The sequence below is a fragment of the Kogia breviceps genome, chromosome 19 (genome assembly GCF_026419965.1).
Source record: "Kogia breviceps isolate mKogBre1 chromosome 19, mKogBre1 haplotype 1, whole genome shotgun sequence".
Lineage (NCBI taxonomy): Eukaryota > Metazoa > Chordata > Mammalia > Artiodactyla > Physeteridae > Kogia > Kogia breviceps.
Window position 1 is genome coordinate 15,038,863 of NC_081328.1, and position 18,137 is coordinate 15,056,999.

Sequence of the window (18,137 nt, forward strand, 5' to 3'; positions counted from 1 at the left end):
GTGCTGACGTGGGGCAGGTAGTTCCCCAAATCCATAGGAAAGTCGATAATTACACTTAAAAAACAAAACCATGGCTTAGAATTGTATGTTTTTGTTGTATATAATAGTGCAGGAGGAGGGCTATGATAGGTACTTAATAAATATTGACTTGAGAGGCAGCCGTGGTGTAGTGCAGTGTTTTTCCAACATCTTTATCTGTGCCCACAATAAAGACTGCATCCCAACAGATACACACATAATTTAAATAGCTGGAATAGAGTCATGAAACAATAAGCATTCTTACTGTTACTTTGTGATTTTTTTTTTTTTTTTTAAAGGCTGGTCACAGCCTACAGATTAGAAAATACTTGTCTAATGGAATGAGCCACAAGTCTAGGAGTTATGGCAGAGACGCTATATGAGGTCCATTATCCCAGCTACATATCACTAGACAAGTTACCTAATCTTTCTAAACCTGCTAATCTATGGAAAGGGAATGATACTTATTCCATATAGATGAAAAGATTGTTTTAAATTTCAAGTGAAATAGTGTATGCAAACGTGTTTCAGAGTATAAAGAACTATAAAATGTAAGGTGGTGGTTTAGTTGTGTTGGCAAAATAAAAAGTGACCTGGATTTTGATAGATTAAGAGAGTGATAAGAGCCAACATTTGAATAATGTTCAGGCACTGGTGTCCTAAGCACTTGAGTATATTAAACTCATTTAATTCTTACAATAATCCCATGAACTAGGTCCATTTTACAGATGAAGTTGTTTCTTTCCCAAGGTCACATAGCTGGTAAGCAGCAGAGCTGAGAGTCAGACTCAGTCTTGTCTCTTAACCACTTTGATGTTGTGCCTCTTGTTAATCCAGATTTCTTCAGGTGATTCAAGCTGCACTTGACATTTATCTATATGTGAATTTTCCCCTTTTGAAAACTTATGAGAAAATGACTGCCCTTGCCATCAGTTTTTTCCTAAGTTACTTCCTCGGCTCTGTTTTATATTCAAGAAATGAAAGCTAAGTAGAATGTTACCTTGAACTAGATAGTTCAGGAATGAGAACTTATCCCCACAAAGTGCTGTAATGCATTTAATGGTCAAATACAAATGACTTCATAATTTTTATGTATATATAATAAATTTTACAAAATTATTATTATACCATATATATATATATATATATATATATATATATATATATATATACTTTTTTAACCCAGCATTTATCTTATAAGCATTTTTTTGTCCTTAGATATATATATATATATATTTTATAAAGAAGATGTTGGGGATAGGAATTTATTAATTTATTTTTGCTGTGTTGGGTCTTCGTTTCTGGGCTTCATTTCAAGGGCTGTCTCTAGTTGTGGCAAGCGGGGGCCACTCTTCATCGCGGTGCACGGGCCTCTCACTATCGCGGCCTCTCTTGTGGCGGAGCACAGGCTCCAAACGCACGGGCTCAGTAGTCGTGGCTCACGGGCCTAGTTGCTCTGCGGCATGTGGGATCCTCCCAGACCAGGGCCCGAACCTGTGTCCCTGCATTAGCAGGCAGACTCTCAACCACTGCGCCACCAGGGAATTCCTGTCCTTAGATTTTAAAAAAATTTTTATTTATTTATTTATTTATTTTTGTGGTACGCGGGCCTCTCACTGTTGTGGCCTCTCCCATTGCAGAGCAGAGGCTCCGGACGCACAGGCTCAGCGGCCATGGCTCACGGGCCCAGCCGCTCCATGGCATGCGGGATCCTCCCAGACTGGGGCACGAACCCGTGTCCCCTGCATCGGCAGGCGGACTCTCAACCACTGCGCCACCACGGAAGCCCCTAGATATTTTTTAACAATATATATTTTTTAATTTGGGAGGCTCATACTAATTTTATTAGATGAATAGCCCATAATTTATATAATGATTTCCTTACTTTTGGACATTTAGATTGTTGGAGTTTTTGCACAATTATGAACCATACTACAGTGAAGAGAGTTGTATGGAAATCTTTGTTTACATTTCTGATTATTTCCTTACGTTAGACTTTAGAAGTGTAGTTAACATATCAAGAATATGAATATTTTAAAAACTTTATATTTATTTCTAGAAAGAATGTGTCAATTTAACATCTCACTTTAGTGACTCTTCACTGTATCCTTGACTCAATGTGTTCTAGATTTTTTTTCAAACATGTTTGTCAATTTTTAATCAAAAAGTAAAATGTCATTCTATTTAATTTACATTTCTTTAAATATTAGACAGTTGCACCATTTCTTTATATGTTTAGTACTTGCTTATATTTCTCCAACGACTTTGGTGGGAGTTGTGTCTTCAGTCCACGCACATGCATTCAGATGTTGCTGTGGATCCTGTCTCCTTTCACTGCTTCCATTCATAACTCTTCAACACCTCTTCAAAATTTCATTAAAACCATTCTCTGCAGTTTTGACAAACTACTCTCTTAGGCAGTATAAATCAGTGTTACTCATTACATAGCAAAAATATGGGTTTATAAATGTCTCTTGAAATTTCTGAACCCAGTGAACTTTGGATGAGGCACTTTAGATCCAGAAAAGGAAGACACCTTGGCACCGGGGTGAGGAAACAGAAGCACACACAGATCAAAATACTCTCATCTAGATTTGTTTTAGAATAATACCTTGTAGGGACTTCCCTGGTGGCGCAGTGGTTAAGAATCCGCCTGCCCAGTGCAGGGGACACGGGTTTGAGCCCTGGTCTGGGAAGATCCCACATGCCACGGAGCAACTAAGCCCATGCGCCACAAATACTGAGCCTGCGCTCTAGAGCCCACAAGCCACAACTACTGAGCCCATGTGCCGCAACTCCTGAAGCCTGCATGCCTAGAGCCGTGCTCTGAAACAAGGGAAGCCACTGCAATGAGAAACCCTTGCTCACCACAACTAGAGAAAGCCTGTGCACAGCAACGAAGACCTGATGCAGCCAAAAATTTAAAAATAAATAAATTTATTTAGTAAAAATAATAATAATGTCTTGTAGTTACATACTTAAAATGGAGCAGGCTTATAAAAAAGAGTGAAATAATGCCATATGCAGCAACATGGATGAACCTAGAGATTATCATGCTAAGTGAAGTTAAGTCAGAAAGAGAAAGACAAGGGGAGTTCCCTAGTGGCCTAGTGGTTAGGATTCTGGGCTTTCACTGCCGTGGCCCAGGTTTGATTCCTAGTTGGGGAACTGAGATCCTGAAAGCCATGCAGCTTGGCCAAAAAAAAGAAAAGAAAGAAAGACAAATACCATACGATATCACTAATATGTGGAATCTAAAATATGACATAAATGAACTTACCTATGAAAAAGAAACAGACTCAGACATAGAGAACAGACTTGTGGTTGCCAAGGGGGGGTGTGGGTGAGGGATGGACTGGGAGTTTGGGATTAGCAGATGCAAACTATTATTAAATATAGACTGGATACACAACAAGGTCCTACTGAAAAGAATATGAAAGAGAATGTATATATATGTATAACTGAATCACTGCTGTACAGCAGAAATTAACACAACGTTGTAAATCAACTTCAATAAAACACATTTTTTAAAAAGTGAAGCAGGCTTTCTAAATGACCTTAAGTCTCTTAAATTTCTGTCACCCTTCAAACTTGAAAGCCAGACTCTAGACTGAGTTAGGTGGCCTACTCTGGCGAGGTGATTCTGAGGCAAGGGAGTCACTAGAGAATGCGGCTTCTGTGCAGGTGAGGGGAGGAGAAAGGGCATGAGCAAGCAACTCGTTTAGATGTTCTTTAAACACATGCTTGCCAAAGTTTTTTAACAGCCAGCTAAATTCTTCAAATTCTTTTTCCATGTTGTGTCTTTGATCTATAAAATTACAGAAGCTATACTGAGGAACTGCCTTTTTCATTTTAACCAGAATGAATACCTGTCTATGATCTGACTTGTTTTGGGCTCAGTCAAGGCCTATTAAAGGACTTTTTAGACACCCTGAGTCTTAAAATTGCACCCAACTTTGATATCTTTCCTACAGATTTCCTTTTTTTTAAAAATGATTTAGCTCTGATGCCTCAGTTTCCCCATCTGGGTGTGAGATCTGTACTTCTCTGGCAGCTTTTCATGGACTCATGTGCGATGTGGGCTTTGAAGATTAAAAACTGCCACATATGGGGGCTTCCCTGGTGGCGCAGTGGTTGAGAATCTGCCTGCTAATGCAGGGGACACGGGTTCGAGCCCTGGTCTGGGAAGGTCCCACATGCCGCGGAGCAACTAGGCCCGTGTGCCACAACTACTGAGCCTGCGCGTCTGGAGCCTGTGCTCTGCAATAAGAGAGGCCGCGATAGTGAGAGGCCCATGCACTGCGATGAAGAGTGGCCCCCACTTGCCACAACTAGAGAAAGCCCTCGCACAGAAACGAAGACCTAACACAGACAAAAATAAATAAATAAATGTGGGTTTAAAAAAAAAAAAAAACACCACATAATTATAGGTTATTTGTTAAATTATACTTAATCTGAGTAATAATCAGAAACTTTCTGGGGCTTCCCTGGTGGTGCAGTGGTTGAGAGTCCGCCTGCCGATGCAGGGAACACGGGTTCGCGCCCCGGTCCGGGAAGATCCCACGTGCCGCGGAGCGGCTGGGCCTGTGAGCCATGGCCGCTGGGCCTGCGCGTCCGGAGCCTGTGCTCCGCAATGGGAGAGGCCACAACAGTGAGAGGCCTGCATACCGCAAAAAAAAAAAAAAAAAAAAAAAAAGAAAGAAAAGAAAAAGAAAAACTCTGATTTGATACAAGTTTCTACAGGAAATTGTAAAAGGTAAAAATCCAATATTTGTGTATTATCTCAAGGAAGCGGTTTCTTGTGGTTTCTTGTTATTCTCATTGTCTTGCCTGGGCACAGTCCCAGGTACTTATGAGTAAAATTCTACCCAGCTTGAGAGCTCTGCTTGTGATTATGAATGTGGTCAGTCCACCTTTCTAAAATTGTTCAGCTTAAGTTATAGTGATACAGCCCTGATAGGAAACTGAAGGCTATTACATAGATAATTTTTCATTATCGTATTCTGATTTAGCGGCTTGCAATGAACACGGCCTGCATTTCACATTTTTAGGAACACTGATTTCTACCTAATGGGGATGAAAGTACAGAAGCCAAAGGATACTTTTTTTTTCTTTCTTTCTTTTTTTACTTTTTGGTCTTGCTGCTCCGCATGTGGGATCTTAATTTCCAGACCAGGGATCGAACTTGGCCCCCTGCTGTGGAAGCATGGACTCTTAATTGCTGGACTACCAGGGAAGTCCCAAAGGATACTTTTCAATACAATGCAAAAGTAGTTCCTGGGCCTTTTTTTTTTTTTTTTTTTAAGTACCTAGGCAGTTTTTGCCTCCTCTGTGCTCTCACTCTCTGAGTAAAGGCACCTGTGCACACACAGGCATGGACACTTTTTGGCACTTGTATTATGCATGTGTTTCAAGGATCTAAATTCAGATAAATTCCAGAGCCTGGGATTAAAGTATATTGCTATTCTTCTGGAATGTGAGCCAGTAATATTTATTAAACATCTGTTACATGAATAATCTCATTCCTGACCCTGTTACTTGGAAGGATAAATAAAAGACAGTCTTTGGAAGCTCACACTCGAGTTGAAAGGTTAGAATATACAGGGCAAATACTTTCCTAGGACCTGAATAACAGATTCAGGAGAAAGCATTGGGTCATAGATGAAATAAACCCATAGATGAAATAAATAGGATCTAGGAAAGAGTATTCATGCTAAAGAAAGCACTGGCAGAGAACGCACCTTTTAGAGACCAGGGTGGGGTGGGAAACAGAATAGGAACAGGACCTGTTGTGATGGGTCTAAAGGGTAGTTAGAAATAACGTTTCCAGGGCTTCCCTGGTGGTGCAGTGGTTGAGAATCTACCTGCCAATGCTAGGGGACACGGGTTCAAGCCCTGGTCCGGGAAGATCCCCCATGCCGCGGAGCAACTAAGCCCATGTGCTTATTGCTCCGCAATAAGAGAAGCCACCACAATGAGAAGCCCGCGCACCACAACTAGAGAAAAGCCTGCACACAGCAATGAAGACCCAACGCAGCCATAAATAAATAAATAAAATTTTAAAAATAATAAATAAATTTTTTAAAAAAGAAATAATGTTTCCAAACCCCTTGAGCCTCTCTGTTCAGCTATGTGGAGACGGTTTGCAGCAGGGGTAGTTCTGGGCTTTCAACAAAGTTAGTCCAGAGCGAACATCTTTCTCTCCTGCTCTTTCTCCCAGCCCAGAGTTGTGAAGTTACAATTACAAGTGACTTTAAGTCCCCTATTGAGTTAAAGATAGAGAAGAAAGATGCCTCTGAGCAATGACTGAATGTTATTCAGATTTTGGGTAAATAGTGGAAAGTACAAGGTAGTTGGAAGTTCACAGTTACCTGGACTGACAAAAATTACCGGTTGAATAGATTATTTCATTGACACAGACCATAAGATGACTGATTCTGCAGAGTCTGATTTGATAAACATGTAATTTTTGCCATCCTTGACCCTGTTTATTTTCCCCAGAGCAGTATTTCCGTTAGGTTTTAACCTAATTTCTTGGACCCCAGGAGTAAAAGAATGGGGAACCGGATAAAACTTCTACCCCCAATATTGAAAAGTAGTCTTTTTAGATAAGCCTTTTACCTCATGGATGAGAAGGCTTATTAATCAGAGATAGTGATGACTCTTTTAATTAATGCAGTTTCTCAGTGTTAATCATATTCTCTTAAGATGCATGTGCTTAGGATTTTCACTGTTGGGTATATTTTATAAAGTGGAGTCAAATAACGTGGGGCATAACATTTTCTTTTTTTTACTTGGTATTTCAGAGATGGCACTGCTCTTAATTTCATTTTTTAATTAAAGTCCATAAATGGCAGGTTTAAAATTTTGAACCACAGCATGAATCAGAAATTGGGCTAGTCAACCTTTTTTTTTTGCGGTGCTGGGTGGGGTTCTTTTTGAAGGTGGGGTTGAAGGCAGGGAAGGAAAAGGAAAGCAGGAGAGCGACTTGGTGAAAAGGGTACTGGAAGGCACTAGGGTGTGAGTGGGAGACTATGCTGGGAAGTGATTACTCTAGATCGCTGCACCCCCAGCCCCCAAGTAAAAATGCCTTTGCTAGCATTTTATTTTCTCTCCTTTCCTTTTCTCACTAAAAAAAAATATGAAGAGGAGTCTTCCTTTTCCTCCTTTTCTACCCTTCAGTGGCTGTAAGCATAAATGGGGACAAACAGTACAGACAGCAGAGGTTTTCCTACCGGCACAAACCTGTCCTAAGGCAGAGATGGTCCTTTATCAGATGCCACCCAGGAAAGCAGAGAGTGTAACATCACAACTCTTAATAAAACCTCTGTCAGTCTTGGTGGGGCGGGGGAGGTGGGGGGCATGGATGAAAGTCCTTTTGAATTTTCTCAGTGGGGACAGGGTTTTTTTGTTCCTTAATTAGAGGTAGTCTGGGAGAAGCTAGCACTTGTGCAAATGCCCCAGGAGAGTCTGGACACCTTAGTACTGTGCTCACGGTAATACTGTCGTCCCCCTGCTTAGGCAGCAGACCAGCTGGTGGTGGGAAAGCTGTCTGAGAGCTCCCAGAGAGGCTCTGCCAAGGAGATCTTTTTTCTTTCTCTGTGGCATCTGCAGCTCATTTGGTCTGAGCACCAGGTTACTACTTGATTCTGTTCAGTAGTCTGGACTTGAATTTTGAGGCCCTTTCAGAGAAGGTAGAGCTCATGTTGATTTCTGGGTCTAATTGTGCTTCTGGAAATATCAGCTGTAAATTGTATTGGAATTTAACGTTTAAGAAAAAGCCAGATGGTGATCAAAATGTGTGGTGTGGGTGGTTTGAAGTTTTTAAATAAAAGGCTTGTGCTCAGCTGTTAAGCCTCCAGAGGAGTGCTTTATACTATGCATCCCTGCTTTCTAGAATGGGTTCTGGAAGGAAGTTGCTTCCTTCCTGTTTCATCATAACCTTCGTGACCTTGCCACATTTCTCTGCCTTCCCTGGCAGAATCTGATTCTTGACTTCAGTAAAACTGCTCAAGAGGCTTGAAGATTAAGGATGGCAGAACTTTTTTTTTTTTTTGCGGTACGCGGGCCTCTCACTGCTGCGGCCTCTCCCGTTGCAGAGCACAGGCTCCAGACTCGCAGGCTCAGCAGCCATGGCTCATGGGCACAGCCGCTCTGCGGCATGTGGGATCTTCCTGGACCGGGGCACGAACCCGTGTCCCCTGCATCGGCAGGCGGACTCCCAACCACTGAGCCACCAGGGAAGCCCAAGGATGGCAAAACTCTTAAAGAAAGGTTCACAAACTAAGGGCTGTACTCTTAGCACAGCCCAGTTAATGCCAGTAAGAGCTCAAAAGTAGTCTAGACTTGCTGGGTGATTCTGGTTGGGAACATAATCATGGAGGGTCCCAAGCTCTGGTGTCTTTCTTATTCATTTGCTTCTTCCTGCCCAAACTAAAAACTGACTTTCTGGAGTCTTTACAGAATTCACCTCTTATTTTTGTTCCTTTGTTTGCTGTCAGTAAATCCATTAATGCCTTTTGCCACAGTTTGGCTGACTTAATTCTCTCTTGTTCTGCCTCTTGAAATCCAGGGTTGTGGCTTGAAGGGCAGTATGTTATAGTCAACTCTTAGGATCCACAACCTCCACTCGTCTCTTCTTGGTTGCAAGGCATCAAGATTTACTAGGTATATCAGAGATTACAGTGATCATTCATAGATTGGTTCCTTCCAGAAAGTACAGGGAGAGAGTGTATCTGCAAGAGAGCTGAATGAATGCGTTTTTTGTACCTCCATGGTCAGAGTATCTCAGCTTTCCAGGTGAATTACAAAGCCTGGAGGTGGGGGTGTGCTTGGCTTCTTGGAAGAGCTCCAGGGAGACCACTATGGCTGGAAGTAGAGTCAGCAAGAGGGGCAGGGGAGGTTAGAGGATGAGGTCAGAGAGAGAATGATCATGTAACAGATCATGGAAGGCCTTGTGGGCCACGTTAGAATTTTGTATTTTATTCTAAGTGAGATGGCAAGTCATTGGAGATTTTTGAGCTGATATGATTTCCAATTAAAAAAAATAAATTACTTTGGCTGCTATGTGGAATATAGATTGGGTGATGGGGCAAGGGTGGAACAGAGAGACAGGCAGACATACATACATACCTAAATAAATAAATAAGAAAACATCACTAAAGCCCCCCACACAGTCTATTTCACAATATTGCGCTCCAGTATTTGTTAATTCTCTTCCTTTCCTTGGAGTTTGCCCTCAGCTATATTAGTTAGGACCATAGGGGAGAGGTTATTAAATAGAGATCAGCATTCACAAGGGAAGGGTTGTGAGCAGTACCTCAGTCATTTGACCCTAACAGAAGACTTCTTATTTCTTGAGGCACTGCAGTTGGCACACTGTGTTCATACTGTCATCCCACCCACCAGAGACCTGAAAAGACTGAATCCGTGCCAGAACTCTGGGGCAGCTCCATTCTCATTGAGGCATTCACTCTTCAGTTCTTTCTGCACTTGCTATCTTAGACACAGTTTGAGTAGCCTCTTTTACAAAGTATCTTTTCAGCTACCTGGCCTTTCTAGCTGGAGCTCTCTGATACTCATCGTGACAAGGTAGTTTCACATACTTGAGAGGGCCCTGTAAGGGAAAGAAAGAGGTTTTGTGGTCTTTGTTTAACATTTGAGCTTTCCCCCATTCCTCTTTTGTTGTGATTAAAGCCTTAATATGCCACCTTGATTTCTGGGATTTGCAGTATGGGAAAGGAATTTAACGTGTTTTAGTACATTATAGTTGTTTGGGGAAAAGCTTGGTCCTTGGTACACAGGGAGCTTGCATTGTTGACAAGGCTTCCTTCCCTACAGAAGGCTACATCAGTGTCTGCTTGCTTTGGCCGTATACCTCTTGTTGGAAGACTTCACTGATGAAACCATGCCATCTTGATACAATGTCAGGATTGCCTGCCCAAAAAGGGCTGCTGGCAGCCTACCACCTCCTTGATTTACCCTGGGAGCAAAGCAATTTTTTTCTTTTTTGGGGGTTCTGGAGGTCTAATTGTGTGAAAGGCAATAACAAGGTGAATCCCTAGAAACATACAAACAGAGTTTGCTTTAATAGTTAATTTGTCTCTTAGGATGCTTTGTTCCTTTCTCTTTTTAAAAGTAAGTTCAGGTGAAATTCCCTGGCGGTCCAGTAGTTAGGACTCCACCCTTTCACTACTGAGGGCCCAGGTTCAATCCCTGGTCAGGGAACTAAGATCCTGCAAGCCATGGGGCGTGGCAAAAAAAAAAAAAAAAAACAAAACCAAAACCAAAGTAAGTTCAGATTATTGGGGTCATAAGTTGGACTTTGGGTGCCTTTGCAACTCATATACTGTACTGTCTCTGGAAATGTCTGATTGCCTCAGCCGCCAGCCAAGGCTGAGAATAGACTGAGCTGGGCCCTATGAGGGCGAGCTCTCTTCAGGAACGTTGTTCTGTTTTCAGGGAGAAATCATCTTTTCCTTTACCTCAGTTAGACTGTGCCCTAGCCTTTCTGTTCATGTCTCAGCTGGGGCACAGATGAAAGCCAGCATGCCGTTTATCTGGCAGCCACATGGGCTTATCCAAAAGCAGTACAGAGAGGCAGTCTACAGGAAATGCAAATGCCAAACGAGTGCATCTATAGCTTGTGAACATAAAGACCTTCAGTTGTTTGTGTGGATAGGTATTTTCTAGTTTTTATTTTCCCCACCCAAACATCTGTGCTGACTGAAATATTTGAGCCATAGTAATAGTTGAGAGCAAACTGTGCTACAGATAGAGACATAGATATATTTTCAACCAACATGCTACTAATTAACTTGTTTATCTGTCTAAACCTGGACCACTGTTGCTCATATCCGATGTCCCTGGTATCTTCCTTGAGTGAGTTGCCTTGTGTTCCATGACCCTGTTTTTTTGTCATTACAGTGTGAGTGACTGCCTCATGCTGTGTTGATGCTGGTCTGCCATGCTAGCCTGTCTACCAGGGCCAGGCGACCTGCCCTTTCAGCTTCTTTCTCACACGCAGATGAACACTGGACTTCAGAAATGTAAGTAATCTGGATCCCAGGGAAGGATGTGATCCTTTATGTTTCCCCTACATTTGAGCTATACCAGAGGCACCTTTGGAGCACACTGACCATGAATTTTGGTACCTCCAAGATATTCTTCAGCGTAGACAGCAAGAAAGTAGCTGCAAAACTTGTCAACAATGTGAGGCACTTCTCTGATCAGAGAGATCCTCTTTTATTAAAATTAAGTAATTTTGTTAGCTATTCTGTTTATTTGGCTGTGTGGGGTCTTCATTGCAGCACACAGGATCTTTGTTGCAGCACACAGGATCTTTGTTGTGACACGCAGGCGCAGTAGTTGCGGTGCGGGCTCCAGAGCACGCAGGCTTAGTTGCCTCATGGCATGTGGAATCTTAGTTCCCCCGACCAGGGATCAAACCTGTGTCCCCTGCATTGGAAGGCGGATTCTTTTTTCTTTTTTTTTGCGGTACGCGGGCCTCTCACTGCTGTGGCCTCTCCCGTTGCGGAGCACAGGCTCCGGACGCGCAGGCTCAGCGGCCATGGCTCACGGGCCCAGCCGCTCTGCGGCATGTGGGATCTTCCCGGACCGGGGCACGAACCCGCATCCCCTGCATTGGCAGGTGGACTCTCAACCACTGCGCCACCAGGGAAGCCCGGAAGGCGGATTCTTAACCACTGGACCACCGGGGAAGTCCTGAGAAATCCTCTTAAATGCTAGAATTCCCGTGTGTATCATCTTAATTTTAATTGTTGCTGATAGCTATCTGTTAAGCAATAAGTCTATAAGGAGTTTTACAGGATATATATATCAAAGAAGTGTTTCAATTTGAACCCCCATGAGGAATTGAATGAAAACTCACAGTCCAGATTACTTACTGTATCTCTGAAACAAACTGTATCCACCGTTCTGTTGTTTTGAGCTCTCTGAGCACTCTCTGCCATGGAAATAGACAGTTCCCTTTGGCTTTGCTGTCTGCCTTCTGAGCTGTGGCCCTCAGTTCACAGCAAGTAAAGAAGCTTTCGCCTCCAGAACGGATAGGAAGCTAGCTTGCTCAGTCTCTCTGGGCGTGTTCCTGTTAATATACTTGCTATAATACGGAGTTTTTGAGAACTGTTAGATTCCTGTCTTACACTGGCTGGAACTGGGGCTTTATACTTTGTATTTTCCCAGATTCCTACCTTCTATCCCTGTACTACATCATGTGCAAGGAAAAGAGTCTATTCCTGGCTTATTACCATGTACAGCATCCTCAAGTGTAAAAATGGCCCTAAATTTGGAATAGACTTTCCTTTCAGAGCAAAAAGGGAAAATCAATGAGGCATCTAGGCTCACCCTTTAATAGAAAAGGAGCTTCAGCACCTTACCTGAATCCTTTATGACAGAGGTTGGCAAACTTTTTCTGTAAAGAGTCAAATAGCAAATATTTTAGGCTTTGTGGATCATTCCATATGGTCTCTGTTACATGTACTCACCTCTGCTGTCGTACGGCACAGGCAACTGTAGACAGTATGTAAACAAATGAGCGTGGCTATGCTCCAGTAAAACTTTGTACAAGAGTACAGCAGCTGGGTTTTGGCTTGCAGGCTATAGTTTGCCGCCCCCTGCTCTGTGAGATTATCTTCAGAAGTTAAAAATGGTCTGGCCTCTTGACTTTCTTTCTTTGAGGGAGAGTAAGACTCAGAGCCTGGCTAGTTCTAGAATTTGGCCAGTGAATCCAACTTGCATAATGACAAAGCCGAAGGTGACAGTCTTCCTTCTGCAGCTGCTTGACACGATAGGCCAGCTCTGCTGTCCCAGCTCTTCCCCAGCTTTTCTCTTACTAAATGATAATTGGGTGAGAAAGTTGTCTGGGCTCCTTGGCCACCCAGATCTGCATGCTCACTGCACTGTGACTGGTTCCAGACTTGCAGGCACACAGCTGGGGAGGGAGTGTGCTCGGAAGCATGTGCAGTAAGATAACAAAGAGCAGCTCAGTGTCCTTCTTCTAGGTTCCTTAGCACATTCTGACAGCTTCACCCAGAGATGTACTATCAAGGGCTGAACCATTTGGGAAGAAAGGCAAATTGGCAGCTTTATCTTAGTTGCTGACTTTGGACCTTCACGCCCTTCTCCCCAAAGCAGTTTCCAAGTAGCCTCTGCCAACCACTGTCCCAAATCTCTATTCAAGAATTGAGGTATCCTTTTTCCCTGGTTTCAGGCTTACCTGTCCATTTAGGGGACAGTGTATTTGAATCCCTTTGACTCTCTTGTTGCTCTCCTTAACTACACCTAAACTTTTGCAGAGAAGAAAACCCAGTGGTGTTTTTAAGCCCACTTACTTTCTTCTTTCCTCTCCCAAAATGTGTAAGAAAAAAAAATCCTGGGACTTTCCTGGCCTTCCGTGCTTCCAACTGCAGGGGGCGTGGGTTCCATCCCTGTTTGGGAAACTAAGATCCTGCAGGCCACACAGTGTGGCCAAAAATTTTAAAAAGAAGAAAATCTTGTGATTTACAGCTCTTTGCATTAAGCATTTACCATTAAGGTGAGACGGAGCAATAAGCTGTCTCGTTTGGAAACCAGCAGCCAAGGAGCTGCTCGGAGCCCAGGCCTATCAGCTGTAGAGACCTTAAAACCAGTTTTGTAACTGCTATTCAGCCTTTCCCTGCTCCCATCCTAGGGAGGGTCTTAAAAGTTGCTCAAAACACAGAACTCCGTATCTGGTGAGGGGATGGGGTACTGATATTTATAGCTTAATATACTTTTTGTTGTTAACATCTGTATTGGGGTATAATTGCTTTACAATGTTGTGTTAGTTTCTGCTGTATAACAAGGTGAATCAGCTATATGTATACATATATCCCCATACACCCTCCCTCTTGCATCTCCCTGCCACCCTCCCTATCCCACCCCTCTAGGTGGTCACAAAGCACTGGAGCTGATCTCCCTGTGCTATGCAGCTGCTTCCCACTAGCTATCGATTTTACATTTGGTAGTGTGTATATGTCCATGCCACTCTCTCACTTTGTCTCAGCTTACACTTCCCTCTCCCCATATCCTCAAGTCCATTCTCTATGTCTGCATCTTTATTCCTCTCCTGTCCCTAGGTTCATGAGAACCATTTTTTTTTTTTAAGATTCCATATATATGTGTTAGCATACAGTACTTGTTTTTCTTTCTGACTTACTTCACTCTGTATGACAGTCTCTAGGTCCATCCACCTCATTACAAATAACTCAGTTTCATTTCTTTTTATGGCTGAGTAATATTCCATTGTATATAGGTGCCACATCTTCTTTATCCATTCACCTATTGATGGACATTTAGGTTGCTTCTGTGTCCTGGCTATTGTAAATAGTGCTGCAATGAACATTGTGGTACATGACTCTTTGAATTATGGTTTTCTCAGGTATATGCCCAGTAGTGGTGTTGCTGGGTCATATGGTAATTCTATTCTTAGTTTTTTAAGGAACCTCCTTACTGTTCTCCATAGGGGCTGTATCAATTTACATTCCCACCAACAGTGCAAGAGTGTATAGCTTCATATACTTTATATTGTAAGAGTCAGCTCAAGGCAGGGGAGATGGGTCAGGGGTCAGGAGAGGGCATATGTAGCTTCTTGGCCCAGCACTGTCAGTCACCTGGCTCATCACTTTTCCCCAGGCTTGAGCTGCCTTACGCACAGAATCACAGGATTGGTCCCTTCAAATGCCAGCATTTTCTCTTCTCCCCTTCCTCTTCTACATGTATAGGAGGACGATGCATTTTCCAACCTAGAAGTATAATTTGCCATAGTTCAGGCTGGATTAAAGGACATCTTGCCTCTGGGTGGGTCCTGCACTTGGTAGAAGACCACAGTTGTGGTTAGGTGGATGCCCTCCTAGAACTTTTGTCGATTGTTATTCCATAATGTCACTTGCTTTGAGGGACCTCAGCCATTTTGGAACTTTGTACTTGCAAAATCTATTTTCCTCTGACCCATCTTCTCCCAGTTCCCCCAGAAAATGTGTTTTTGAACATTTTTTTCTTCATTAACCCCAAGCCTCTGCTCCTATTTTTCCAGCTCACAGTCAGGTATATAGATAGGGTGGCCTGGTAAATATTTCTGGGTAGAGTGGTTGAAATGACGAAAGACCCCTGGTCGTCAAATCATCTTTTAGACGGTTACTGTGACCTCTTTCATTGTAGAGTTTTGGGGCCTAGGGCAAGTATCGCAATTTATTTTTTACTACTTCTGTATGCTTATCTGCCCCCTAGTGGAAAGACCTGGAAATGGTGAATTGGCCCAGTGACTGGATAAACTACAGAGAAATACCAGAAACATTAGCTAACATTTGTTGAGTGCTTACCATATGCCAGGCACTATCTTGAATATTTGTATGTATGTTCTCATTCATTCCTCAATAATTCCATATGGGAGACTCTCTTTATCTTTCTTTTCAGGATGAGAGTGTTTGTCAATGTCACGTTACTCTTCAGTGACTGGGCTAGAACTCACCACTTGGGTCAGACTCCAAAGCCTGTTTTTGACACACATTGCCTGTGTCCCTCCACAGGTTAGAGGTTCCTGCTGCATAAGCCACCCATGTCTTTTGATCTTCAAAACAGAAGGATAAACAGGAAGGTCCTTGCAGGGAAGCCTGGATTCAGGGAGATCCCCCCAGTTCCTGGAATAGACTACAGCGCTTTCTCTACTACATGTAATGCTCAGACTCAAGTCCAGGAGGTACTGCAGTTAGGGCTTCCATGGTCAGGTTAGTTTGTGCCATCTGTGGGCAGACTCGCCAAACCTGCTATCCTTGAATAGTAACTATTGACAGTCATAGTTCCTGTTCACAGAGTATTTCCCTTTCATTGGATCTCTTGATCTTAGTAATTCTGTGAGGTAGGACAGCAGGTATCATCCCTCTTTATAAATGAGGAGTGACTGAGAGAGAGACTGAGTAGTCAGATAATAAAGCCAGTGCTCGAATCTGGATCTCTTTTTTTCTAACCACAGAGTCCCTGTTCCTCTACACTGCCTTATGTCTCGATTAATGACACCATTGGTGCCAGATATTTAAATAAGTTGCTTACAAAGCTGTAGTGTCTGTGTTAGGTGTGCATTTAGAGGAAGATGATGCAGAAGAAAGAGGCTTCAGGGTGCCTGTGTGGGGACTGAGATAAAGTACTGAGGAAAACTTGGCTCTTTTTTAAGGGTTGGGCTGAAATCTGGTACATGAGGTGGGTGGTGCTGGATTCCCAGAATGTGTGGCCTCTTCATGTCCAATATGCTCATCTCATCCTTGAGATTCTTCCTTAACGTACTGTAGCCTGTGTCCACCCGTCCTGCCCCTCCCCTCCCCTCATCACCACTGTCAACATCAGTGGAGGCAGGGCAGAGAGAACTAATCAGTGTAGTGTCCCACTCCACACTTCTGATTGAGGCCAAGCCATCAATACCTCTGCTAGAAAAAATCAGCCTTAGAGTTGATATTGACTTGGAGCAAAGGAGCTCTATTATTCAGCAAGCCGCTGTACCAGTCTCTCTTCCCTGACCTTCAGAGAGAGAAGCCCATCAACATGGAGGAAAGCTCTTCCAACATGGAGGGGTGGACCTTCCTTTCCTGTCCGAACTGAAACCCAGCAGCTTCAGACTCCCATTATTCAGCCGAGTCCCAGTTGTTCAGTCAGACAGTACACTTACCAAGCATTTACTAAGTGTTTGCTCTGGGTAAGAAAGACACTGAGCTAGGAACGTCACGTTTTTGATCAGTCACACAAGAGTACAGTGGCTGACTAGGGCAGCTTCTAATGGAATTCTGGTGCCTTGAGTTTAGGGAAGATCTTTTAGCAATCCCAGATTTTTTGGTGTCTTCTTGTCCAGGAGAACGTAAAACCGGTCAGAAAATAGCCCCACTTTGTCGAGACTGAAGCCTATTAAGGGTCAGTGGCTTATAAGAAGCTGCAGAACTCTTTTCTCCAGGCTTCGACCTCCTTGCCAGCTAGTGCTGCCTAGTAGGTGGGAGACTTCCAGGCCTCTGCTTCCTGCCTTCAGTTGTCACTGTCACATTCATCCTTCTAAATCAGTCCTTCAAATCAGTCATCTTACAAACATTTCATTTATGGATGGAGCAACTGTTCTGTACTCAGTAAATAAAGCAGGGCCTTAAATATGTGGGAGTGCCTACTAAGTTCAAGGCATTGTGCCCGTGTTTGAAAGCACAAACCTTTTCCTTTCTGTACCCTTTTTGCTAAGTTCTACCTCGTTGAGCATGGGTCCGGATCTCTCTGCCTCTTCTGGACTTGAGCTTTCTTTTCTTGCTTCCAAGAGCAGCAAGTTTCTAAGCAGTTGCTGCCAGCCAACCAGCAATGTCACCTAACGCAGGCAGCTGTGCCCTTTTCCTGCTAGCACACTCACTAGACTACTTCTGTTCCAGTTGATGCTCAGCGACATGACTTTGAATGGGGTCTCCTCTGGGCCAAGCCAGCTGAGGCCACAAGCCAGGCATTTGGCCAGCTCAGTCCTTGGTCTGCCCTGGCTGCCCCCTAGAAGGGGAGGAAGTAGGGAGGGAATCAGCTAGCTGAGCCAAGGCTCCCAGCCAGTCCCCTTTTTTTTTTTCTGCTCTGGGCAGTCTGTGTACTTACTCAGCAAGCCTTTATTAAGCACCTTCTGTGTATACTCAGGGGAGACCCTCCCCAGAGAGAGGGAGAAGGGAGCAGAGACCCCTTGCCAGGAGCCTGGCATCCTTAAAGAGCTCTTGTTCTCAGAATCTTTTCCTTTTTGATGGAAGCACGACATCCGCTGGAGCCCCCTGATGGGAGGCAACTGGGGATGGGAACAAAGAGACTGTTAGCATTAATGAGGCCCATTGAGCGGTGTTTCCGCAGTCTCCAAAGAAGGCAGGTTTTTCCTCTTTCATTTTGGAAAGTGACAGCTCACAAGGGCCGAATACAGACTATTTTTGGCTCTCAGGACTTAAAGATTCTCTGAATCCTTTCTCCTCAGTTCCCTCCCTGCTGCCCTGTCATTATTGTCACCCCCACAAGGAAATAAAGCCTTTTGATCTTCACCCAGTCAGGCTTAGAGTAAGCTGTAAACAAAAGTGAACTTGTGACTTGGGGATGGGGAA

The 18,137-nt window shown here is 43.5% G+C and overlaps 1 protein-coding gene across 8 annotated transcripts in view; it reads left to right on the top strand.

Annotated features, from left to right (window-relative positions):
- Positions 1-18,137, top strand: part of FAM222B (family with sequence similarity 222 member B) — a 75,462-nt gene that overhangs the window by 52,761 nt on the left and 4,564 nt on the right. For 6 of the 8 annotated variants that reach the window (XM_067021281.1, XM_067021283.1, XM_059047314.2 and 3 more), the window contains exon 2: positions 10,945-11,066. The exons of the other annotated variants lie outside the window; for them this stretch is intronic. In XM_067021281.1, coding sequence (XP_066877382.1) covers positions 10,985-11,066 — 82 coding nt within the window. In that variant the 5' untranslated portion in view covers positions 10,945-10,984. The remainder of the gene's footprint in view (positions 1-10,944; positions 11,067-18,137) is intronic. 8 annotated transcript variants of the gene reach the window in all.